The sequence below is a fragment of the Pan paniscus genome, chromosome 11, assembly GCF_029289425.2.
Source record: "Pan paniscus chromosome 11, NHGRI_mPanPan1-v2.0_pri, whole genome shotgun sequence".
NCBI classification, from domain to species: Eukaryota; Metazoa; Chordata; class Mammalia; order Primates; family Hominidae; genus Pan; species Pan paniscus.
Window position 1 is genome coordinate 90701174 of NC_073260.2, and position 27400 is coordinate 90728573.

Sequence of the window (27400 nt, forward strand, 5' to 3'; positions counted from 1 at the left end):
AAGCCACACTGATAGTAAATACTACAGATATGACATAATGAAAATGGCACATTACTTCTCTGATCTTTCTCTCCCAAACCTATAACCCTAGACTAATCATGAGAAAACACATAAGAAAAATCTCAACTGGGGGACATTGTACAAAATACCTGATCAGTACCCCCCAAAATTGTCATCAAAAACAAGAAAATTTATAATCAAGAGTTGCTTAATAGCTAGGTATGGTGGCATACACCTATAGTCACAGCTACTTGGGAGGCTGAGGTGAAAGGCTCACTTGAGCCCAGGAGGTCGAGGCTGCAGTGACCTGTGATCACACCGCTGCACACCAGTCTGGGTGACGGGAAGACACTGTCTCAAAGACAAGAGACAGAGACACAGACAGAGACAGAGAGAGAGAGAGACAGAGACAGAGAGAAAGAGGAGTTGCCCATGAAGACATGACTATTAAATAATAATGTGATGAGCAGGGCACAGTGGCTCATGCCTATAATCCCAGTGCTTTGGGAGGCCAAGTGGGGAGGACTGCTTGAGGCCAGGAGTTTGAGACCAGCTGGGCAACTTAGTGAGACCCCATCTCTACAAAAAATTTAAATACATATATGTATACACGTACATATATAGATATATATTTATACGTATGAAATATTTTGGAGCAAAACAACGACAGGTAAAAAAAAGGAAATGTGAAAGCGTATGGACTTCAGTTAGTTATAATGAATTAACATTGTTTATTAACTGCAACCAATGAATGACACTAATGTTAGATGGTAATAAAGAACCAGAGTAGAACTAGGATAAGTTAAGAGTAGGGATTCGGGCTTGAAAATCTATTCCTAAGTGAACATAGGGAAATGAGAATCATATACATTATTGTTTAGTAAATACAGCTCTTCAAAATGACGCATACGTATTTCTTAAAGCTCTACCTGAAGACAAAGAAACTGAATATAAGAAAGATGATTTTTTACATGTTAAAAGACAATACGTAATTTTATTTTACTAGGAGCAAAGACAATAAGGAGATTAAGAATAACTCCAAAACCAGATTCCTCCTTACCTCACATTCTGAGTAGGATTCCACCTTTCAGAAGGCAGTTCTCCACTCTGTGGGTCATCTACAGGCGGATGAAGAATCGAAATGCATACATCTCCATTCTACAAGACACAAACATTACATTCAGTAAATACTCAAAAAGTGATGTACAAAAAGGGACATCGGTTCTAAAGTTTCCTTTATTCCTAGAAACTGTTTTTTCATCAAAGGAGAAAACAATTCTGCTTTTTATGTTCAACATCAAAGATAAATAATAATTAAGCATTTTAAAAATATTTATTTTGACCAATCTCCAAGGTATATTTTCTAGTGAGAAGACTTACTATTCCTATAGTACAATCCTGATAAAAAAAATTGACTGGGGCTGGGCGCGGTGTCTCACGCCTGTAATCCTAGCACTTGGGAGGCCAAGGCGGGTGGACCACCTGAGGTCAGGAGTTTGAGACCAGCATGGCGAAACCCCATCTCTACCAAAAATACAAAAATTGGCTGGGCACGGTGGCTCACGCCTGTAATCCCAGCACTTTGGGAGACCAAGGTGGGCGGATCACAAGGTCAGGAGTTCGAGACCAGCCTGAACAACATGGCGAAACCCCGTCTCTACTAAAAATACAAAAATTAGCCGGACGTGGTAGCACTCCCCTGTAATCCCAGCTACTTAGGAGGCTGGGGCAGGAGAATCGCTTGAACCTGGGAGGTGGGGGTTGCAGGGAGCCAAGATCGCGCCAATGCACTCCATCCTGGGCAACAGAGGGAGACTCCGTCTCAAAAAAACAAAAACAAAAGACAAAAATTAGCCGGGCGTGGTGGCACACGCCTGTAATCCCAGCTACTCAGGAGGCTGAGGCAGGAGAATCGCTTGAACCCGGGAGGCGGAGGTTGCAGTGAGCCAAGATAGTGCTCCGGCCTGGGCAACACAATAAGACTCCATCTTAAAAAAAAAAAAAAGACAAACATAATAAATCAAGACTCAATTGTCTTAGAAGCAGCCAAATATATATCCCTTTGTTTTCAGATATATCTGCGTACCTAGAGTACATAAAAACGAAGAAAAAATATCTAACCTTGCTTAATATCTACTCAGATAGATGCTATGTCAATAACCATGGCTTATATAAACCAAAAATATGCCTCGCAGCAAATGTTAACATCCTCAAGATATGGTTAGAATGACTTCCCACTATGGCTATTATATTTTGCTTCATAAACTTAACACAACTTAATCCACAAGTACATTTAGGTTAATTCATACACATATGGATTGCCCACCATGTGCAATACAGAACACAATTCAATAGAAAAGATAAAGTTAGGTAAAATACAGTGACTTATCTCTTGGACTTAGCCTAACATGGAAGGTAAGATTTATTTATTTATTTAACTTCTTTCTGTCTTTAGAGATCGGAGTCTCACTATGTTACCTAGGCTGTAGTGCAGTGATTATGCATAAGACAACCATGGTGCACTGCAGCCACTAACTCCTGGCCTCAAGTGATCCTCACACCTCAGTAGTCCCATAGCTGGGACTCTAGGGTGTGCTACCACACACGACTTAAGATTTATATTTTTAAAAAACTGGAGGTATAACTATATAAAGTGCAAAAATCTTACATATACAACCCAAATTTAGACACATAGAAACTATATGAATATATATGTAACCATTATCAATATAAAATATTTTTTAAATAAAATTAATACAAAATATTATATTCTAACACACTGCCTTATGGTTAGATACCATAAGGCATGTAAAAAGTTACTACAGATAAAAGAAGAGAGAGGCCAGGCATGGTGGCTCACATCTGTAATCCCAGCACTTTGGGAGGCTGAGGCAGGCAGAGCACAAGGTCAGGAGTTTAAGACCAGTCTGGCCAGTATGATGAAACCCCATCTCTACTAAAAATACAAAAATTAACTGGGCGTGGTGGCATCTGTAATCCCAGCTACTCAGGAGGCTGAGGCAGGAGAATCCCTTGAACCCGGGAGGCAGAGGTTGCAGTGAGCTGAGATCACACCACTGCACTCCAGCCTGGGCAGCAGAGCGAGACTCCATCTCAAAACAAAAACAAAAACAAAAAGAAGAGAGCCAGGCGTGGTGGCTCACGCCTGTAACCTCAGCACTGTGGGAAGCCAAGGCGGGCAGATCACCTGAGGTCAGGAGTTCGAGACCAGCCTGACCAACATGGAGAAAACCCATCTCTACTAAAAATACAAAATTAGCCAGGCGTGGTGGTGCATGCCTGTAATCCTAGCTACTCGGGAGGCTGAGGCAGGAGAATCACTTGAACCTGGGAGGTGGAGGTTGTGGTGAACCGAGATTGCGCCACTGCACTCCAGCTTGGGCAACAAGACCAAAACTCCATCTCAAAAAAAAAAAAAAAGCAAAGAAAAAAGAACAGAGAAACTTGGTATATTTGGGCAGTGAATGCATGGGAGGTGGGGTGGAAGATAAAAGGCTTTGTCGTTGAGGAAGCTTTGAGATGAGCTTTCCTTTAATAATAACAATTTAAACAACCTATGGGAAATGTAGAAATGAGTTTTTCTGGCCAGGTGCAGTGGCTCACGCCTGTAATCCCAGCACTTTGGGAGGCCGAGGCGGGCGGATCACTTGAGGTCAGGAGTTCGAGACCAGCCTGACCAATATGATGAAACCCCATCTCTACTAAAAATACAAAAATTAGCCGGGCGTGGTGGCACGCACCTGTAATCCCAGCTACTCAGGAGGCTGAGACAGGAGAATCACTTGAACCCGGGAGGCGGAGGTTGCGGTGAGCCGAGATCACACCATTGTACTCCAGCCTGGGCAACAAAAGCGAAACTCTGTCTCCAAAAAAAAAAAAAAAAAAAGAGTTTTTCTGAATCCCAGCATTTTGGGAGGCCGAGGCCAGTGGATCATGAGGTCAGGAGATTGAGACCATCCTGGCTAACACGGTGAAACCCCATCTCTACTAAAAATACAAAAAATTAGCCGGGCGTGGTGGCAGACGCCTGTAGTCCCAGCTACTCAGGAGGCTGAGGCAAGAGAATGGCGTGAACCCAGGAGGCGGAGCTTGCAGTGAGCTGAGATCGCGCCACTGCACTCCAGCCTGGGCGACAGAGCGAGACTCCGTCTCAAAAAAAAAAAAAAAAAAATTAGGCCACAGAAGTATGCTACTTGGTTCAGAGCGTAATATATATTAAAAAAACAAACAACAACAACAAAAAAAACCACAAAAAACACAACCTTCTTAGTAGTGGAATGAACTCAACAGATTTGCATTTCAAAATGACATATTAGAAAATAGGCATCCAAATTGACACAGACAATGGATTTGACAAAATCTAACACTCTTTCATGATAAAAACAATCAGAAAGCTATGAATAGATGGGAATTATCTTAACATGATAAAGGGCATTTATTAAAAACCCACAGTTGCTAGGCACGGTGGCTCACGCCTGTAACCCCAGGACTTTGGAAGGCCAAGGCGGGCAGATCACCAGGTCAGGAGATCAAGACCATCCTGGCTAACACGGTGAAACCCCGTCTCTACTAAAAATACAAAAAAAAAAAAATAGCCAGTCATGGCACAGCGCCGGTAGTCCCAGCTACTCAGAAGGCTGAGGCAGGAGAATCGCTTGAACCCAGGAGGCGGAGGTTGCAGTGAGCCGAGATCGTATTACTGCACTCCAGACTGGGCGACAGAGTAAGACTCCATCTAAAAAAAAAAAACCAAAAAAACCCACAGCTAACATCATACTCAGTGGTGACAATGGTGAAAGACTAAAAGCTTTACTCCTAAGATCGGGAGCTTGACAAGGATGCCTGCTTTCACCACTGCTATTTAACATTGTACTGGAAATTTCTAACCAGAGTATTTAGACAAGGAAAAGAAAAAAAGGAAACTGAGTTGAAGGGGAGAAAAGCATCTTTATACACAGATGACATGATCCTATATAAGAAAGCTACAAAAGCTAATAAATTCAGGAAAGTTATAGGATACATAATCAAAACTCAGTCACTTTTATTTTTATAAACTAGCAAAAATAACCTAATAGGATATTATGAAAACAATTCCATTGATAATTGTCATTTAAAAGAATAGATCTGGCCAGGCGGGGTGGCTCACACCTGTAATCCCAGCACTTTGGGGGGCCGGGGCTGGCAGATCACTTGAGGCCAGGAGTTCGAGACCATCCTGGCCAACATGGTGAAACCCCGTCTCTACAAAAATACAAAAAATTTGCCAGACATGGTGGCTCATGCCTGTAATCCCAGCCACTCAGCAGGTTGAGGCAGGAGAATCGCTTGAACCCGGGAGGCAGAGGTTACAGTGAGCTGAGTACGAGCCACTGCACTCCAGCCTAGGCAACAGAGCGAGACTCCATCTCAAAAAAAAAAAAAAAAAAAGAGAGAGAGAGAGAGAATAAATCTAGTCATGGAAGGGAAAAGACTTGTACGTTGAAAACTACAAAACGGTGCTCAAAGAAATTTTAAAAGACCTGAAAAAATGTAGAGTTATGATGTTAAGATGGTTCTATTCCCCAGTTTGATCTACAGGTTCATTCAACACGATCCTTATCAAATCCTACCTTCCCATTTTACAGTTATTGACAAGGTAATCCTAAAATTTATATAGCAATTTAAGGGACCCAAAGAGCCAAAACAATCTGGAAAAAGCAAAAGTTGGAGGATTCACACTTCCTAATTTTAAAAATTACTACAAAGACAACCATGTTGTTCAGTACTGGCATAATGACAGACATATAAACCAATGGAATATAATTTACAATTGAGAGTCCAGAAATAATCCAATACATTGATGGCCAATTGATTTTGACAAGGATGCCAAGTCCATTCAATGGGGAAAAAACAGACTCTTCAATAAATGGTGGTGGGACAACTGGATTTCTACAAACAAAAAAATGCAACTGAACTCCTACCTCATGTCATATACAAAAATTAACTGAAAATAGATCAAAGACTTGGAAATAACTGCACTTCATTAAAATAGAAAACTTTTATGCATCTAAAGGACATTATCAAGAAAGTGAAAAGGCAACCTATAGAATGGGAGAAAACATTTGCAAATCATATATCTGATAAAGGTTTAATATGTATAATATATAAGGAATTCCTAAAACTCAGTAACAAAAAGATATCCATTTAAATAATAGGGAAGGCCAGGTATAGTGGCTCATGCCTGTAATTCCACCACTGTGGGAGGCTGAGCGGGGAGGACTGCTTGAGGCCAGGAGTTCCAGACCAGCCTGGGTGACATAAAGAGACAAGGTCTCACTTTGTCTCTCAGGCTGGAGTGCAGTGGTGCAATCTCAGCTCACTGCAGCCTCTACCTCCCTCCCGGGTTCAAGTGATCCTTCCACTTCAGCCTCCCAAGTACCTGGGACCACAGATGACAGCCAGCAAACCTGGATAATTTTTAAATTTTTTTTATAGTGATGGAGTTGCGCTGTTACTCAGGATTGTCCTGACTTCTGAGCTCAAGCAATCCTTCCACCTTGGCCACACAAACTGCTGAGATTACAGGTGTGAGCCACCACACGTGGCCCCCCCCTCCCAAAATTTTACTAGTCAGGTGTAGTGGCACACACTTGTAGTCCCAGCTACTTGGGAAGTGGATGTGGGAGGACTGCTTGGGTCCAGGAGTTTGAGGCTGCAGTGAGCCATGATTGGGCCACTCCAGCCTGGGCAACAGAGCAAGACCCCATTCCCCAAAAATAAATGAAAAATAAAAAATGAGCTAGGACAGACATTTCTCCAAAGAAGGTATACAAATGGCCAATAAGCACATGAAAAGATGCTCAACATAAGCCATGTGGGTAATGCAAAGCAAAACCACAATGAGCTACCACTTTACACCCACTTAGGATAGCTATATTTTGTCCTTTTTTTTTAAATATAGAGATGGGGATCTTGCTATGTTGCCCAGGCTGGTCTCAAACTCCTAGCCTCAAGCAATCCTCCTGCCTTGGCCTTTAAAAGTGCTGAAATTACAGATGTGAGCCACTGCACCTAGCCTTTTTTTAAAAAAAGGAAAATAACAAGTGTTGGTAAGGATGTAAAGAAACTGGAACACACACACACTGCTGGTGGAAATGTCAACAGTTCAGCTGCTATGAGAAAAAATTTGGCAGTCCATTTAAAAGATGGCTGGGCACAGTGGCTCACATGCCTGTAATCCCAGCACTAACAGGAAAATGGGTTTAAAAAAAAAGAAAAAAGAAGGAAGAAAAAGTCAGCTGGGCACAGTGGCTCACACTTGTAATCCCAGCATTTGGGAGGCCAAGGCAGGTGAATCACTTGATGCCAGGAGTTCTAGATCAGCCTGGCCAACATGGCAAAATCCCGTCTCTACTAAAAATACAAAAAATAGCTGGGCATGGTGGTGCACACCTGTAATCCCAGCTACTTGGGTGGTTGAGGCACGAGAATAGCTTGGGGCCAGGAGCAGAGGTTGCAGTGAACTGAGATCCTGACTGCATCCCAGCCTGGGCAACAGAGTGAGACTCTGTCTCAAAAAATAAATAAATAAATAAATAAAAAGTTAAACATAGAATTCCCATTTAACCCCACAATTCCACTCCTAGGTATGTAACCCAAAGAACTGAAAACAGGTACCCAAAAACTACATGCACATGCATGTTCAGAGCAGCACTATTCACATATACAAAAGGGAGAAACAATCCAAATGTGTCCATCAAAAGATAAATGTAGAAACAAACTGTGGTATATCTATATAATGCAATATTCTTCAGCCATGAAGAGGAATGAAGTACTGATACATACTACAAGGTGGATGAATCTCCAAAATATTGTGCTGAGTGAAACAAGCCAGACACAAAATGTCACATACTATATGACGCTATTTATACTAAATATCTGCAATATGTAAATCTATAGAGACAGCAGATGAGTGGTTGCCAGAGATTGAGGGAACATGGGAACGGAGAGAAATTACTTCATATGTAGTGTATTTTAAGTTGGAGTGATGGAAACGCTTTACCACTACATAGAGGTATTAATAGTTGTACAACATTATGAACATACTAAATGTTATTGAATTGATTATTTATTTTATTTATTTATGAATGAAGGATACAGTCTTGCTCTGTCACCCAGGCTGGTGCAGTAGCATGATTGTAGCTCACTGAAACTTCGAACTCTTGGGCTCAAGGGATCTCCCTGCAAATTGTTTACTTTAAATGGTTAATTTTATGTATGTGAATTTCATCTCAATAAATTCTTTTTTTTTTTAATGAGGAAGTTATTGGACTCTAGAATGGGGATTCTAAAAGATAAAATGAAGAATTATCTAGCCTACACCCCATCCAAATCCAATTAAATAAAAATTTCCAGGATTCTTTTTAATAACTTCTCCACATGATTCTGATATATGGCCAAATTTGGGCATGTCAATACTTAGGAAACCTTTCCCTATACCTTAAAATGTTAAGAGAAAATGGATAAGATCTGTAAATCCAAGAATTACATAAATATGCATAAAATCCTGCTTGTGACAAGTTATTTACAAACCAGAGCTCAGCTCTGAAAAGTACAAATTTAGTGGCCTAAATACTAATATATTCTAAATGATGGCTAATGTACCATATAGATAAACCTATAAATGTATATCCCCATAGAGCAACTTATAAAAAGCTCCATACTGTGTTCTACAACACACTATTAATAAAATAATCAGCAATTTTTTTCTCTGAACTTTCCCCTCAATTTTGTAATGAACCCAAAACTGCTCTAAAAATTAATGTCTATTATAAAAAATGTTTAGGTACTAATGAACAGTGAAATTCTATGTGTTGCCTTATCTGTGAAGTCTGTAGTAAAGAAAGTGTTATATGAACTCTCATTGTAATACAGTTTGTGAAAAATATGGTGCTCATTAGTTGTCTACTTTTTAACAATATGACCAGAATGTAACCAGTAACATACATATTAAGGCTCACTAAACACAGTGCAAAACAGAAAGGAAATAGATTGTGCAGTACCATCACTGATGACAAATTCGCAAAGCAGAAAGGAAATAGATTGTGCAGTACAATCACTGATGACAAATTCCTATCAAATTTCCTTAGTTTTCCTAGTTCTCCATTGATACTAATGAATTTCACAAATATGGTAATGATGAAAATATAAATATATATATACACACACACATACATATACACAGTTCACTGCAGCCTCGACCTTCTAGGCTCAAGTGACCCTCCCACCTCAGCCTTCCAAGTAGCTGGGACTACAGGCATGTGCCACTACGCCTGGTGAACTTGCCTCAGCCTCCCAAAGTGCTGGGATTATAGGCATAAGCCACTGTGCCCAGCCAACAGCAACAGAAAGTTTTGCAGCTTTAACTCAAGGAGAAGACAATTTTAAAATAAATCCACTCATGTAACACAACAGTTATTTACAACTTTTGGGGGCTGCAGTAATATATCTATACATTTATTTAATAAACTGTGACCAAAGCGCTTGTCTTTTGATTTATTTATTTATTTATTTTTTGAGACAGGAGTCTCACTCTGTTGCCCAGGCTGGAGTGCAGTGGTGCAATCTTGGCTCACTGCAACCTCTGCCTCCTGGGTTCAAGCGATTCTCATGCCTCAGCCTCCCAAGCAACTGAGATTACAGGTGTGTACCACCATGCCCAGCTAATTTTTTCTATTTTTAGTAGAGGTGGGATTTCACTGTGTTGGCCAGGCTAGTCCTGAACTCCTGGCCTCAAGTGGTCCGCCTACCTCGGCCTCCCAAAGTGTTAGGATTACAGGCGTGACCCACCACACCTGACCACACCTGTCTTTTAAAAAACATAAGACCTGGGTGTGGTGGCTCACTCCTGTAATCCCAGCACTTTGGGAGGCCGAGGCAGGTGGATCACGAAGTCAGAAGTTCGAGACCAGCCTGGCCAAGATGTAAAACGGCGTCTCTACTAAAAATACAAAAATTAGCCGGGCGGGCACCTGTAATCCCAGCTACTCAGAAGGCTGAGGCAGGAGAATAGCTTGAACCCGGGAGGCGGAGGTTGCAGTGAGCCAAGATTGCACCATTGCACTCTAGCCTGGGTGACAGAGCAAGACTCCATTTCAAAAAAAAAAACCAAAAAAACCCAAAAAAAACCCACAACAACAACAACAAAAAATATGACATAAGAAACTATTTTTGGCCAGATGGGGTCTCTAGATCTCTATTACCACAAATACCAACACTGGCCCTCAAAAATTTCAATTCTGATACCATTTCCTTTCCATACTGCTATGAAGGTTAATAGTCACGTGAGAAGAGTTTCTTATGATTCCTTTGACAACATCAAATTTAATTCCTAAATATGATTTGTCACTTCTTCCCCCAACCACCCCCTCCCTGCAAGACAGAGTCTTGCTCTGTCGCCCAGGCTGGAGTACAGTGGCATGATCTCAGCTCACTGCAACCTCTGCCTCCTGGGTTCAAGCAATTCTCTTGCCTCAGCCTCCTGAGTAGCTGGGATTACAGGCACCTGCCACTGCGCCTGGCTAATTTTTGTATTTTTAGTGGAGATGGAGTTCCACCATGTTGGCCAGGCTGGTCTCAAACTCCTGACCTCATGTTCTGCCTGCCTCGGCCTCCCAAAGTGCTGGGACTACAGGCGTGAGCCACCGAGCCCGGCCTTAGCTCGATCTCAGCTCACTGCAACCTCTGCCTCCCGGGTTCAAGCCGATTCTCCTGCCTTATCCTGCTGAGTAGCTGGGATTACAGGCACGTGCCACCACACCCGGCTGATGTTTGTATTTTTAGTAAAGACGGGGTTTCACCATGTTGACCAGGCTGGTCTTGAACTCCTCAACTCAGCCTCCCAAAGTGCTGGGATTATAGGGTGAGCCACTGCGCCCGGCCTATCACTTCTTTAAAAACAAAACATTTGTGTGTGAAAAATATCTACACATTTATGGGATATGCATGCATTTTATTGTAGAAAAATTCATTATGAATATGGAAAAAATTTTATATCATGATCTAATGGTATCTCTTGAAAGAACTAAATAGCCTATGTACTGAAAAAAAAGTGGAAAGGGGAGTGTAATTACCTACCTACACTTCTTTCCTGTAGAGCTTTGACTCCTTTTTCCTATTTTTCTGTTTCTTTTTTGAGAGGTGTTTGGGAATTAGATAACTGAGATGGAAATAGTATGTATATGGCTTTAAGAGCAATTAACTCTCTGCTGGGTGCGGTGGCTCACGCCTGTAACCCCAGCACTTTGGGAGGCCGAGGTGGGAGGATCACAATCAGGAGTTAGAGACCAGCCTGACCAATATGGTGAAACACTGTCTCTACTAAAAATACAAAACTTAGCTGGGTGTGGTGGCGCACACCTGTAGTCCCAGCTACTCAGGAGGCTGGGGCAGAAGAATCCTTGAAGGGAGGCAGAAGTTGCAGTGAGCTGAAATCATGCCACCACACTCCAGCCTGGGTGACAGAACGAGACTCCATCTCAAAAACACAAAAGTAATTAGCTCTCAATTGCAAGACAAAAGTTTGCTCCTTCTCACTTCTCTCTTGCTATCTAAAATCTATATATACACCACGTAACTGTAAAGGCAAAAACCTTTAATTATTAGACAGGGACATTGTTATGGTCTGAATTTTGGTGTCACCCATGAATGGGATTCGCACCCTTATGAAAGAGGCAAGAGAGGGCTGGGTGCGGTGGCTCACGCCTGTAATCCCAGCACCTTGGGAGGCCAAGGTGGGCGGATCATGAGGCCAGGCAATCGAGACCATCCTGGCTAACACGGTGAAACCCTGTCTCTACTAAAAATAAAAAAAAGAAAGAGGCAAGAGAGAACTGCCTTGCCTCTTCTCCCATAAAGATGCAACAAAACAGGCTTGAAAAACAAGCCCTCAACAGACCAAATGTGCTGGTGGCTTGGTCTTGGAATTCCCAGCCTCCAGAATTGTGAGCAATAAATTTCTGTTGTTAATATATTATCCAGTCTAAGCAAATGTACTAAGACAGATACCAAAATACTGCTGTGCGTACTGAACTCAGTTTGAACTTAGGAAACAATGAATTACTTCTACAGACTCTTTCCTACAAAAGGAAGATAATGTTGTTACACAGAACAGTGTAGTCACTATTGTTTATTTATATTATGTCAAATATTAAACAATATTTAGAAAGCTTATTTCTAAAAAGAAAACTATATATCATTTCAGTACCAGTCTGTTCTGTCTGAAAAAGAAAAATTAAGATATCTTACATAAGAAACAGACTGTGGAAAATGACACAGCTGCCCCAATGTGCTCATTTATACAGAATGAACTCCAAATTCAAGACCCTAGAGCGAGTTCTCCATTTCTTGCCTAAAAGCAATTTAAAGGTGGCCGGGCATGGCGGCTTACCCTGTCATCCCAGCACTTTGGGAGGCCAAGGCAGGTGGATCACTTGGGGTCAGAAGTTCGAGGCCACTCTGGCCGACATGGTGAAACACTGTCTCTGCTAAAAATACAAAAATTAGCCAGGTGTGGTCGTGCACACCTGTAGTCCCAGCTACCCAAGAAGCTGAGACAGGAGAATCGCTTGAACCCAGGAGGTGGAGGTTTCAGTTAGCTGAAATCGCACCACTGCACTCCAGCCTGGGTGACAGAGATTCCGTCTCAAATAACAAATAAATAAATAAAATAAAAGTAATTTAAAGGTGATGTTAGCTCAGTTTCTGGAGCAAAGGTACTTCCAACATCCACAGGGCCAAAAAAAAGAACTGATGCATGACTAAGATGGCAAGAATCTAAAGCAATTTCAATGCTTGGGATGCTGCTACGAAAAAATGACAACACTGCAAAACCATATTGCAAATAAAAGATTACAGAATTTTTTTTTGTTTTTTTGTTTTTTGAAATGGACAGAGCTGGCAGGCAGAAAATAAGTAAAGACATAGCTGGACTCAGCAACACCATTCTTCAAGTGTATATAATGAGCATTATAGACTACTCCACTCGTAACTGCAGATTACACATTGTTCTTGAGTTCACATGGAACTTTCATGAAGATATACCACATTCTGGGCCATAAGGCACATACTGACAAATTTTTAAAAATAGAAATCATACAATGTCTGCTTTCAGATCACAACGGAATTTAACTGGAAGTTCCTAACAGAAAGATACCTGCAAAATCCCCAAAACATTTGGAGATTTAAAAACACACTTTTAGAATAGTAGGCCAGGCGCGGTGGCTCACGCCTGTAATCCCGGCACTTTGGGAGGCCAAGGTGGGTGGATCACGAGGTCAGGAATTCAAGAACAGCCTGGCCAACATGGTGAAACCCCATCTCTACTAAAAATACAAAAATTAGCTGGGCATGGTGGCGCATGCCTGTAATCCCAGCTACTCGGAAGGCTGAAGCAGGAGAACTGCTTGAACTGGGAGCTGGAAAGCAGAGGTAGCAGTGAGCGAGACTGCGCCACTGCACTCCAGCCTGGGCTACAGAGCGAGACTGTCTCAAAAACAAACAAACAAACAAACAAAAAAGCACACTTATAGAATAGTGAAGAGTAGCCTCAAAGGAAAAAAACTAGCGGGCCCTCATATATCAACCTGAGAAACAGAATGCATTATTCTAGTATCCTTATGGATTAGCCCAAAGCTAAGTACGTTTCATCAACAAAGCTAGAAATGCTTCCCCTAGGCATGTGCACTTGTCTAGTACAAGAACCTCACCTTGAATTTATTCCAAAAGAGCCTCCCAAATGTTCAGCAGCAATTCCTAAAAGGAGGCCAGTCCAAATGTAATGGGATAAATCCCGCTCCCCCTACCAAAAGCTGAATCTCTCACCCATAGGAACAGGTGACCCTTGCTGTGAAGTTAGAGGATAGGCACACAAATAAATTTATATTACATTATCTATTAAATTTTTAAATGCACATGTTAAAGACATGTGTATTATAACCCTAGCAATGAACAGCAAAAGTCTAAAGCCCAAATCCTTTACTTTATCCTTTATCCTGTAGAATATACACAGGATATTATAAAACTACACTAATGTTAAATAATTAATCCAGAAACTGTTAACTGAAGTGCAAAATCATTAATATTTCTCTATGGCTACAAAAGCCTAAGTATCAAAGTGTGCTGAGATAGGCTATTTTAAAGTACTGATTAAAAAAAAAAAAATCTTCAGAGAAATTTATGATGGATGTCTCTTACCTCATAAATGTTGGGGTGCCACATTTTGGTCAAGAATCTGAAGGTAGGTGGTGAATAGGGGTAGTCAATAGGAAATTTAATATGCGCCTGAAAAGAAAAAAAATGAAATGCTAATAAATGAGACTATAACTTATTCATCTGCCTAATAATTCACCCTACTACACGCTACAGAAACAAAGCTCCTTTCATAGAGTAAACTCTTGAGATTAAAGTAGCTCAGACATACTTTGTTATCCCCAGTGCCAGGGTCATTAGTAAGTTCTTACAGCACCCCTTCAAATATTTATAAAAGCCTTTTTTTTTTTTAAGACGGAGTCTCACTCTGTCAGCAGGCTGGAGTGCAGTGACGTGACCTCAGCTCACTGCAACCTCCACCTCCCAGGTTCAAGCGATTCTCCTGCCTCAGCCTCCCAAGTAGCTGGGACTACAGGTGCACGCCACCACGTCCAGCTAATTTTTGTATTTTTAGTAGAGACAGGGTTTCACTATGTTGGCCAGGATGGTCTCAATCTCTTGACCTTGTGATCCACCTGCCTCGGCCTCCCAAAATGCTGGGATTACAGGCGTGAGCCACCGTGCCCTGCCCCTATAAAAGGCTATTTTAAGTCACCAAAACTCACACTCACTCACATACACAAACATACATAAATATAATTTTAACTTGCCAAACAAGTGAAAAACAGTACTCTGTACATTTTATAACAAAATAATCTAATTTTAGAGTACACAATATGGAACAACGGTATTTTTCTTTTTACTCACGTAATTTAACTGTCATTCTATCACCCAGAAATAATAAATGCTGACATTGCTGATTTCCCTTACAAAACTTATTTTTAAAAACTTCAACATACTGTATTTTGTATTCTGCTTTTTTCACCTGTATCACATTGTAAACATTTTTTTTACACCATAAAATATTCTCTTTACATGGATGACTGACAGTATCTGCATTATACTCCATCAAATGTATACCTACATGAACCATTTTATAGAACTATTTCCTTATTTTGGGCATTTGGGTTGTTTCTCACACCTTTGCTGTAAATCCTGCTGCAGTGAACGTCCTTTGCAGTATCCCCATATTTTATATATGAAGAAATCCAGAAAACCTGAAAAGTTCTCTCTTCCACAAAAGCAATGGGAAAATTGCCAAAAATTATAAGCATCATTTTCAGAATTCCAGAAAATAACCAGAGGCTTGCAACAATTCAAGGAGTAGGTATTTAAAGAAAATGGCTGACATTCAGTAAGAACATCAAGCTACATGATTTTAACTTACCCTAATCCAATCTCCTATACTCTAGCTGTGCAGCAGCCTTAAAACACATTCAAAGTAAAAACCGATGAAGCTAACAAGCCCTGGAGAGGATAGAATGGGCTGGCATTTCGCCAAAGCCTTACTCCCAGAGAATTGTCATTAAGTTTACTTTTCTAATGGTTCCCTAGAAAACTCTACTTGCAAGGCTGTCTACATATGATTGGATTTGGAGCTTGGCCAGTATGAAAACATTTTCCCTGGCAGCTTTGTTGAAAACAATGGCAGGCAACTATTTAATCTTAAAGGTACCTGAGGCAGTGGAAAATACAAAACAGACTAACCAAAAACGTTAAGGAAAAGCTGGGCTGGGCTAAGAGTTGTCCATTATGGTTCTGAAAAGTTCTGACAAATTATTGTGAGTCTGTAATACCATGACAATGTGTAGAGCTATGCACATGCCCAGCACTATGTGCATGCTCAGGAAAGCCCTAAGAAGGCCCTAACTTTATACCTCTGGCTTAACTTGAGAATGTATACAACAAGAAAGTAAAGAGTTTGCAAATGCCTGTCTGAATTAAGTTGAAGACATGCAATGACACATACGCAGAGCCTCTCCACAAATTCCAGCTAACTAACTGGTTCTAGAAAACCAAGATCTCTGTTCAATCATTACCTGACCACTAAGCTGAGTGGAGAATTCACTGGCCACACATAACAATAATATCGACATTATATAATTAGGTAAAAGAAGTCAACAGTAATTACAACAGCAGCAGCAATGGCAACAACAAAAACCCTGGGGAAGAGGAGAATTGGATTCCTGCAGGTGCCACTGTATATTATTTAAATTTCTAGTTTTCAGCAAAATATTACAAGCTATGAACAAAGTATGGTCCATACAACAGGAGAAAAAAAAAAGAATCAACAGAAACTGGAAACCTAAGTATTAAAGTTACTAGGCAAAGACTAAATCAGCTTATCTTTAAACCTTTAAACATTTCAAAGGACTAAAGAAAATCATGGCTAAAGAACTTAAAGGAAAGCATGAGAATGGTGTCTCACCCATAAATACTGAATATCAATAATGAAATAAATTATTTTTAAAAATCCACAAAAAGTGGTGGCTCATGCCTGTAATCCCAACACTTTGGAAGGCTCAGGCAGGTGGATCCCTTGAGCCCAGAATTTCAGACAAGCCTAGGCAAGGTAGCAAGACCCTACTCTACAAAAAATTTAAAAATCAGTCGGGTATGGTGGTGTCTGTGGTCCCAGCTACATAGGAGGCTGAGGTGGGAGGATCACTTGAGCCCAGGAGGTGGGGCTGCAGTGGGCTATGATCATACCACTGCACTCAGGGCTGGGCAGCAGAGGAAGAGCCTGTCTCAAAAAAAAAAAAAAGAAAGAAAAAGAAAAAAGAAAGGGGTTGGGGGTAGGAGGGGGAAGAGAGAGAGAGAGAGATTCTTAAGTTGTTAAGTACAAAAACTGTTGATTCTTTGAGACAGGGTCTTGCTCTGTCAGTCACCCAGGCTAGACAGAGTACACTGGGTTACAGCTCACTGCAACCCTGACATTCTGGGCTCAAGTAATTCACCCACCTCAGCCACCTGAGTAGATGGGACTACAAGCATGCATCTCCAAGCCCAGCTAATTTTTTTGTGGGGCTGGAGGGTTCATCATATTGCCCAGGCTGGGTCTTGAACTCCTGGGCTCAAGCAATCCCCATGCCTCGGCCTCCCAAAGTGCTGGGATTTACAGATGTGAGCCACCACAGCTGGCCTGTTCATTCCTTTTGATGACTAAATTTAAGAAGTACAAAAACGGAAATTAAAAAAAAAAAATTAAGTGCTGAGCAACAGATTTGAGCAGGTAGAAAAAATAGTGAATTTGAAGATAGGTCAATTTATTGACCTTATTCTTTTTTTTTTTCTTTTTTTTTCTTTTGAGACAGAGTCTTGCTCTGTCACCAGGCTGGAGGGCAGTGGTGCAATCTCGGCTCACTGCAACCTCCACCTCCAGGCTCAAGTGATCCTCCTGCCTCAGCCTCCTGAGTAGCTGGGACTACAGGGGCATGCCACCACGCCCAGCTAAATTTTTGTATTTTTTAGTAGAGATGGGGTTTCACCATGTTGGCCAGGATGGCGTTGATCTCTTGACCTCGTGATCTGCCTGCCTCGGCCTCCCAAAGTGCTGGGATTACAGACAAGAGCCACCACACTCGGCCTTATTGATCTTATTCTTTTAAGGGGGAGTAGTGGAAATCCCAATTTATAGCTGATTCATCAGGAGTATAGTTCTGCCATAGGCATCCAAAATGGAGGCAGTCTTTCTTGTGGGACTGAGTCCTTAACCTATAGGATCTGATGCTATCTCCAGGTACACAGTGTCAACAATGAATTGAATTGGAGGACTAAGATAAGAGAGAAACTATAAAATTCTTAAAAGAAAACATAGGTGTAAATCTTCATAACCTTGCATTCACTAAGTTTTGTACACGTGACACCAAAAACACAAGGAACAAAAGTAAAAAGAAATGGGACACAATTAAAATTATTATTATTTTTTTTTTGAGGTGGAGTCTTGCTCTGTTGCCCAGGCTGAAGTGCAGTGGCACGATCTCAGCTCACTGCAACTTCCACTTCCTGGGTTCAAGCGATTCTCCTGCCTCAGCCTCTCGAGTAGCTGGGATCACAGGCATGTGCCACCACTCCTGGCTAATTTTTGTATTTTTAGTAGAGACGGGGTTTCGCCATGTTGGCCAGGATGGTCTCAAACGCTTGACCTCAGGTGATCCGTCCACCTCAGACTCCCAAAGTGCTAGGATTACAGGTATCAGCCACTATCCTCGGCCCAAGGTTTCTTTTTCAGATGACAAAATGTATTCTAAAATTGATTTTGGTGATGGTTACACAACTTTGTGAATATGCTAGAAACCACTAAACTATATACTTTAATAAATGGGTGAACTGTATGACATATGCATTAAAATCACAATAAAGCTGATTAGGGGGAAAAAAGGCTGGAGCCCAAACACCCAGGTCCCTCAAAGATCTTGATTTCTAAAATATCATTATTTGGCCGGCATGGTGGCTCACGCCTGTAATCTCAGCACTTTTGGAGCCCTAGGCGGGTGGATCACGAGGTCAGGAGTTCAAGACCAGCCTGGCCAAGATGGTGAAACCCCATCTCTAGTAAAACTAAAAATTAGCCAGGTGCAGTGGCAGGTGCCTGTAATCCCAGCTACTCGGGAGGCTGAGGCAGGAGAATTGCTTGAACCCGGGCAGGAGAGGTTGCAGTGAGCCGAGATCGCACCACTGCACTCCAGCCTGGGCGACAGAATGAGACTCCATCTCAAAAGATAAATAAAATAATATAAAATATCATTATTCAATAAAAGGAACCAGGGCCCTTTGGTGAAACACCTGATTCTAGATCTGTGGCAGGAAAAATAAAAGACAAGCCTAGAGCATCTTATAATGCCAAAAAGTAAGTGCTTAAGAAAACAAATTGGAGTATTTCAAAACAGCATAGGAGCCAAACTGCAAGAGCTCCTAGTGGCCAAAACTAGAATAATCGAAGCTATAAAATACATAATGTAATACTGTTACCCAAAATATGAAATAAATATAAATGAGTACATACTGATAAGTATTACTGAATGGAAAAATACTGGTGGAGAAGGGTCAAATCTTCCTTACAGTAGTACTACAAATAATCATAATCCACATTCAGGTGGTGAAGTTGAATTCCCCTTTCCTAGAGTGTGGGCTGGATTTAATGACTCACTTTCTAACAATAAAGTATGGAAAGAAATAGTAGCTCTACCGTAGAGAAATCTGGCAGACATGTTAACCAAATGATCAAGGTTAACATCACTAGCAGTAAATCATATTGGTATCATGACCTCCCTGATATGATGTAGTAAGAAAGGCACTTCATCTTTGTGGTATTCTTCCCCCAAAATCTATAACCCCATTCTAGTCATGAGAAAAACATCAGATAACCCAAATGGAGGAATATTCTACCAAACCTGACCCATCCTCTTCAAAAATTGTCAAGGTCACAAAAAATGAGGAAAGACGGAGAAATCATCAAAGACTGGAGGAGACTAAAAAGATGGGACAACTAAATATAGTGTGATATCCTGAACTGGACTCTGAAATAAGATGATGGTATGGAGGCACAGGAGAATACAGAGTGACTGCCAATGAGTATGGGGATTCTTTTTGAGATGATGAAATATTCTGGAGTTAGATGGTGGTGATGGCTGTACAACCATCTGAATATACTAAAAACCACTGAACTATATACTTTAAAAGGGTGAATTTTATGGTATATGAATTATACCTTAATTAATACATTAGTGCAGAAACTGGTGAAATCTAAACTAAACTAACTGGAGATCAGTTAATAAAGCTGGAGTGGCTATCTGAATAACAGAGAAAGTATACTTTAGAACAAAAAATATTATCACAGATAAAGAGGGTAATTTCATAAGGGGATCAATTCACAAAGAAGACATAATATTAACTGTGTGTGCACTGGTAACAACAGAGCTTTAGAACACAAAATGATGTAACTAAAAACTTTTACCACCAAATGGAAAAACAGAAAAATGCATAATTACAGTTGAAGATATCATCACTTCTCTCTCAACAGTCTAAAGCAGCGGTCCCCAACCCTTTTGGCACCAGGGACTGATTTCATTGAAGACAATTTTTCCATGGACAAGAGGGCGGAGGAGTGGGAAGGGTAGTGAGGTGGGTGTTTCGGGATGAAACTGTTCCACCTCAAATCATCAGGCATTAGTCAGATTCTCATAAGGAACACTCAACCTAGATCCCTCACATGCCCAGTTCACAACAGGGTTCACACTCCTTGAGAATCTAATGCCTGAGCTGATCTGACTGGAGGCTGAGCTCACCTCCTGCTGTGCGGCCTACTTCCTAACAGGCCACAGAGTGGTACCAGATCAGTATCGGGTAGGCACCCCTGGTTTAAAGTACAAGGAGACAAAAACTCAGTAAAGACATAGAAGACAATATGCCACCGAACAACAGCAGCATACAAATTATTTTTGTGGACACACAGAACACGCACCAAGACATACCATATTCTGGAATGTACAACATCTATCTACAAAGTTTAAAGAAATGACATAATACATAGCATATTCTTTGGCCACAATGAATTAAGCTAGAAATTTTGATTTTCTAAATTCAAAGATATTTAGTAAATCCCCAAACATTTGGAAATTACATAACTGTACAAATCACAGTATAAAGAGGAAGCCACAAAGTTACTTAGAAAATTGTTTAATTGAACATGAAAAAAATGACAATGAAAATCTGTAACATACACCTAAAGCAATACTCAAATAGAAATTTTTAGAATTGCCTACACTGGAAAAAATGTAGGTCTCATTTCAATAATATAAGCTTCTACTTAAGAAATGAGAAAAATACAAAATTAGGCCAAGTGCAGTGGCTCACACCTATAATTCCAGCACTTAGGGAGGCCGAGGCGGGTGGATTGCTTGAGCACAGGAGTTGGAGAGCAGCCTGAGCAACATGGTAAGACCTCATCTTTACAAAAAATACAAAAAGTTGCCAGCCATGATGGTGCACCCCTGAGGTCCCAGCTACTTGGGAGGCTGAGGTAGAAGGATCACTACTTAAGTTTGGGAGGTTGAGGCTGCAGTGAATCATAACCTTGCCACTGCACTCCAGCCTGGGTGACAGAGTGAGACCTTGTCTCAAAAAAACAAAACCAAACAAACAAACAAAATAAAGAGGAAAGGACAGACTATGAAATTAAACTAGAAGCAAGCAGAAGAAAGAGAACTGACATACAAGCAGAAATCAATTAAACAAAACATCGTCTCAAAAAAAAAAAAAAAAAGTCTTGTGACCAGGCGCCGTGGCTTGTGCCTGTAATTCCAGCACTTTGGGAGGCCTAGGTGGGCAGGTTGCTTAAGTTCAAGACTAGTCTGGGCAAATGGTGAAACCCCATCTCTACAAAAAATACAAAAATTCGCCAAGCATGGTGGACGTGCCTGTAATCCCAGCTACTCAGGAGGCTGAGGTGGGAAAATCACCTGAGCCCAGGAGGTCGAGTCTGCAGTAAGCTGTGATCACGCCACTGCACTCCAGCCTGGGTGACAGAGCAAGACCCTGTCTCAGAAAAAAGTCTTGTTAAGATTACTTAGGACACTAAGAGAAATCTTTGCAGTGCTGCATGAAAATTTATGTAGAATAGATGATATGCACCAATATAATAAAAGGTAGCACATAGCACAGGATAGCAGTAAAGAACACTGACTCAAGAAGCCAGGACTATCTGGGTTTGAATCCTGACTCTACAACTCAGCTGTTATCTTAAGCGACCCTTACTTAATTTATATTGCTCGACTGATTGATTGACTGATTAAGACAGGGTTATGCTGTCACCCAGGCTAGAGTACAGTGGCACAAATATGGATCACTGCCAGCCTTGACCTCGCAGGCTCAAGCGATCCTGCCCCAGCCTCCTGAGCAGCTGAGACCACAGGCCATGACACCATGCCCAGCTAAATTTTTGATTTTTTGTAAAGATTTCACCACTTTGCCCAGGCTGGTCTCAAACTTCTGGGCTCAAGCAATCCTCCCGCTTTGGCCTCCTAAAATGCTGGGGACTCTGTGTAGTCCTAATTAGGGGAAAGGAGTCAGGCTAGTGGGACCGAGGGAAAAGCAATAAAAGAAAGCAGATAAGCCACAAGTCAGCCTTTCTTCATTGTCCAGGACACATAAGTCCTCCTGTGTAAATAACTCACAATCTTCCTGTGCCCAACTATCACCACACACCTGCAAGTTAGCTCACTGCAACCTTGGCATTTTCAGTACTCCACAAAGCCCTCTTCAGCATACAGCATAAACACTATCCTATAAAATCTCTACCAAGCCTTTGTTTCTCTGCAGGTGGCTTCTCTCTGGCAGGCTGCTGGCATCCCTCGCAATGTATTTTCCTATGTTCTCTAATAAATCTGCCTTTTTTTTGTAAATTTGAGACGGGGTCTCACTCTGTCAACCAGGCTGGAGTGCAGTGGTGCAATCTTGGCTCATAGCAACCTCCATCTCCGAGATTCAAGCGATCCTCCCATCTCAGTCTCCAGAGTAACTGGGACTACAGATGTGCACCACCAGGCCTGGCTAATTTTTCATTTAATTTTTGTAGGGACAGGGTTTCACCATGTTTCCAAGACTGGTCTCGAACTCCTGGGCTCAATGATCCTCCTGCCTCGGCCTCTCTAAATGCTGGGATTACAGGCGTGAGCCACTGCACCTGGCCTGCCTTCCTTTACTTACAACTGCCTCAGTAAATGACTTTACTCAGTAAGTTTGGACCTGGGCCACTGGTCCAAACAGCCATCGTTCTCCTGGACAGATTACAGACGTGAGCCGCTGCGTATTGCTCAATTACTTAATTTATATCTCAGTTTCCTCACCAGTAAAAAGGGGATAATGGTACTTATTTAATGCGTTTGTATGAGGATTAAATGAGGTAATGCTTGAACAATGTTTAGAACTGTGCCTGACAAATAAAAGATATAAAAATATAAATAGGTGGATGGGTGCAGTGGCTCACGCCTGTAATCTTAGCACTTTGGGAGGCTGAGGTGGGCGGATCACCTGAGGTCAGGAGTTCAAGACCAGCCTGGCCAACATGGTGAAACCCCATCACTTACTAAAAATACAAAAATTAGCTGGGCGTGATGGCAGTTGCCTGTAATGCCAGCTATTCAGGAGGCTGAAGAAAGACGGAGGGAGAGCGGGAGAGAGGGAGAGAGAGAGAGAGAGACAGACAGACAGAGACAGACAGAGACAGACAGACAGACAGACAGGGGCAAAAATCATGAAGGCTGTTTTATATATTGCTAATTTTCACTGTTTTACCTCTTTTACCTACTTGCCCTTAGATTATAATACTACCAGCTTTAGATAAGACAACTGGAACGATTAATACCAACCTTAAGACCTTGATGATTATGGAATTAGTTTTCTTAGAGCCTTACCAAACCTAATTATATTCCACTTAAATCTTAATAAATATTGGTTAGTAGTATTAATGGGGTTTCTGTATTTTCTCTAAGCATCTACTAATATTTTGAATTATTCTTGAACTTTCAGCTTTTTGACCATTATCTACTATATAATCTTTTAAAAATACTACCTTCATCACGCTTGTAATCCCAGCACTTTGGGAGGCCGAGGCGGGCGGATCACGAGGTCAGGAGATTGAGACCATCCTGGCTAACAAGGAGTAACCCCATCTCTACTAAAAACAGAAAAAATTAGCTGGGCATGGGTGCCGGGCACCAGTAGTCCCAGCTACTCGGGAGGCTGAGGCAGGAGAATGGCACGAAGCTGGGAGGCGGAGCTTGCAGTGAGCCGAGATCGCGCCACTGCAGTCTAGCCTGGGCAACAGAGTGGGACTCCGTCTCAAAAAAAAAAAAAAATTCAATCATAAGTAGTTTTAATGTGACCCTTTTGACTTTATTCTAGAAGTAGTTTTTTTTTTAAGATGGAGTTTCGCTCTGTTGCCCAGCTCACTGCAACCTCCACTTCCCAAATTCAAGCTGTTCTCTTGCCTCAGCCTCTGGAGTAGCTGGGATTACAGGCATGTGCCAACATGCCTGGCTAATTTTTGTTATTTTTAGTACACTTGGGGTTTCACCATGTTGGTCAGGCTGGTCTCGAACTCTTTATTTTATTTATTTTATTTGTTTTTTAGATGGAGTCTCGCTATTGCCCAGGCTGGAGTGCAGTGGCACGATCTCGGCTCACTGCAAGCTCCGCCTCCCGAGTTCATGCCATTCTCCTGCCTCAGCCTCCTGAGTAGCTGGGACTAGAGGCGCCCTCCACCATGCCCGGCTACATTTTTTGTATTTTTAGTAGAGACGGGGTTTCACCATGTTAGCCAGGATGGTCTCGATCTCCTGACCTCGTGATCCGCCCACCTCGGCCTCTCAAAGTGCTGGGATTACAGGCGTGAGCCACCGCCCCCGGCCTTATGATTGATTTTTTTAAAGCATCATGCCTAAAGTATGCTTACATTACCACTAGAAGAGGTAACATTGGTTGGTGTGCTTCTGGTAAGGCTATTTAAATTGTACTAAGAACTCCTTCAGCGGAGTTTACAATCCTCAACTATTCAGCTGAAGTTAACATTCAGGGGGAATGTCCTGCTGTAATGCTTCCCTGAGCAATTATACAATTTTATCTCTACCTCTATTACTTTACTTATTTTTCAGAACCTTATTAACTGTTTATTTACTTATTTATTTTTGAGATGGAGTCTTGCTCTGTCGCCCAGGCTAGAGTGCATTGGCGCAATCTTGGCTCACTGCAACCTCCGCCTCCCGGGTTCAAGCAATTCTCCTGTTTCAGTCTCTCGAGTAGTTACAGGCGCATGCCACCACACCTGGCTAATTTTTGTATTTTTAGTAGAGACAGGGTTTCACCATGTTGGTCAGGCTGGTCTCGAACTCCTGACCTCAGGTGATCCACCTGCCTTGGCCTCCCAAAGTGCTGGGATTACAGGTGTGAGTCACCATGCCCAGCCCTTATTAACAATTTAAACATACTATTTCACATGTATATGGTGACCTATAGTTACCTATGTATTACCTCATACACATATTTAATACTCCTACTTCAGCCAACTTGTCACTGAAATTTCTTTCCTTTTTGAAATTTTATGAAATAAGATATAACTTGCTATAAACATATGAATATGAGATCTCATACCATTTCAGTTATATTCACAGAACAATATAATGATTTTAAAAGAAGAAGGGAAGGTACTAGAATCAGTAGCCCTGTGTTGTAGCCCTGGCATGATTCTTGACTATTTAATTTACATTTTTCTATCTTTTATTTGTCAGGCACAATTCTAAGCATTGTCTTTGCTAGGCCTCTGACCTTAGGTCAACTCATTTAAATCTCTGGATTTCAAGTTCCTTTTTATGTAAAATGGCGAAAAACACTGACCCTAGGGAGTTATCATGAGGATCATATACAAATTTTAAGAGAAACTTCAAAAATGGATCCCAAGACACAATTATTTTTTATTTTTTAGAGACAGGGTCTCACTATGTTGCCCAAACTCAAGACCTCAAGTGATTTTCCCACCTCAGCCTACTGAGTAGCTGGGACTACAGGGGTGTGGCACCACGACTGGCTCCAAGATAATCTTAAATCATCAAATCAAAGGTTAAATCATTATTGTATTCAGGAGCATTAATAAATATTAAAGTATTTTTCACAAGAAGTAAAAGGGAAAATAAAGTTCAATATATTAGAAAATTTGCTCTTACCCATTATAGATCTTAGTAATTTCAGGGTATGATTTGAACAAACTAAATTTATGAGAACAAGGGAAATGTAAACATTGACTGGATATTAAGGAATTATGAGCTTTTATAGTTGTGATAATAGTATTACAGTTAGGTCTCAAAAATACATGTTATTTAGTTGGTGCTGTAGTAATTTTCATTTAAAGTTTTTTAAAAAGTAAAACAAAACTTGGCCAGGAGCAGTGGCTCACGCCTGTAATCCCAGCACTTTGGGAGGTCGAGGCAGGTGGATCACAAGGTCAGGAGTTCGAGACCAGCCTGGCCAATTAAAAAAAAAAAAAAAAGGTAAAACAAAACATATTTTAAAAATACATTTTGAGGCCGGGTACAGTGGCTCATGCCTATAATCCCAGCACTTTGCGAGGCTGAGGCAGGAGGATCAACTTGAGCCCAGGAGTTCAAAACTAGCCTCAGCAACATAGCGAGACCCCCAACTCTACAAAAAAATTCTTTAAAATTAGCCAGCCATGGTGGTGTGCACTTGTAGTCCCGGCTACTCAAGAGGCTGAGGTGGGAAGATTGCTGGAACCCAGGCTGCAGTGAGCTATGATCCTGACATTGCACCCCAGTATGGGAGACAAGTCGAGACCCTGTCTTAAAACAAACAAACAACAAAAAAACTATTCTGAAATTTTCACAAATGAAATGAAAAGTAGAAATTAATTACAAAATAAAATGGAGGAGGGGGCGGGTAGGATAAAGATAATAATAATAATATATACACATATATAAAAACAATGTGTGCATATATATTTCTTCATATGCATTATGTATATATTTAAAAAGACTGAAAAGACACATTCCTAACCATTAACAATGATCAGCTCAGGAACAGAGGGCAACGGAGGAAGAATGGGGCATTTAAAGAACTTTGTAACTTCTTTATGACTGATATAATAAACATGTTATTATTTTTATAAACTGAAAAAAGAAGATTTTTCACTTGTGAATCTTCTATACAATGGTCTATACCTACTTTGCACTGAAAATTGACATCTGGAATGATACACTCAATTAAGTTTGAAAATATAAAAACTAAGTTAAGGCTGGGCACGGTGGTTCATGCCTGTAATCCCAGCACTTTGGGAGCCCGAGGCAGGCAGATCACTTGAAGTCAGGAGTTCAACACCAGCCTGGCCAACATGGTGAAACCCCATCTCTACTAAAAATACAAAAATTAGCCGGGCATGGCAGTGGGCACCTGTAATCCCAGCTACTTGGGCGGCTGAGACAGGAGAATTGCTTGAACTCGGGAAGCAGAGGTTACAGTGAGTGGAGATCGTGCCACTGCACTCCAGCCTGGGTGACAGAACGAAATTCCATCCAAAAAAAAAAAAAATTTAGGCCAGGCACAGTGGCTGGTTCATGCCTGAAACCCTAGCACTTTGGGAGGCCAAGGCAGGCGGATCGCTTGAGCTCAGAAGTTCAAGTTCAGCCTGGACAACATGGTGAAACCCCGTCTCCACACACACCGTAATTTTTTTAACTTAGCCAGG

At 41.3% G+C, this 27400-nt stretch overlaps 1 protein-coding gene across 3 annotated transcripts in view; it reads right to left on the reverse strand.

Moving 5' to 3' along the window:
- The window catches only part of UBE2R2 (ubiquitin conjugating enzyme E2 R2), a 100529-nt gene that overhangs the window by 16627 nt on the left and 56502 nt on the right, over positions 1 to 27400 (reverse strand). For 2 of the 3 annotated variants that reach the window (XM_034967320.4, XM_034967322.3), the window contains exons 2-3: positions 14254 to 14340; positions 1061 to 1158 (exon numbers count right to left, since the gene is read on the reverse strand). In XM_034967320.4, the coding sequence (XP_034823211.1) occupies positions 1061 to 1158; positions 14254 to 14340 (185 nt within the window). The remainder of the gene's footprint in view (positions 1 to 1060; positions 1159 to 14253; positions 14341 to 27400) is intronic. The other variant, XM_034967321.3, reaches the window with a different exon arrangement.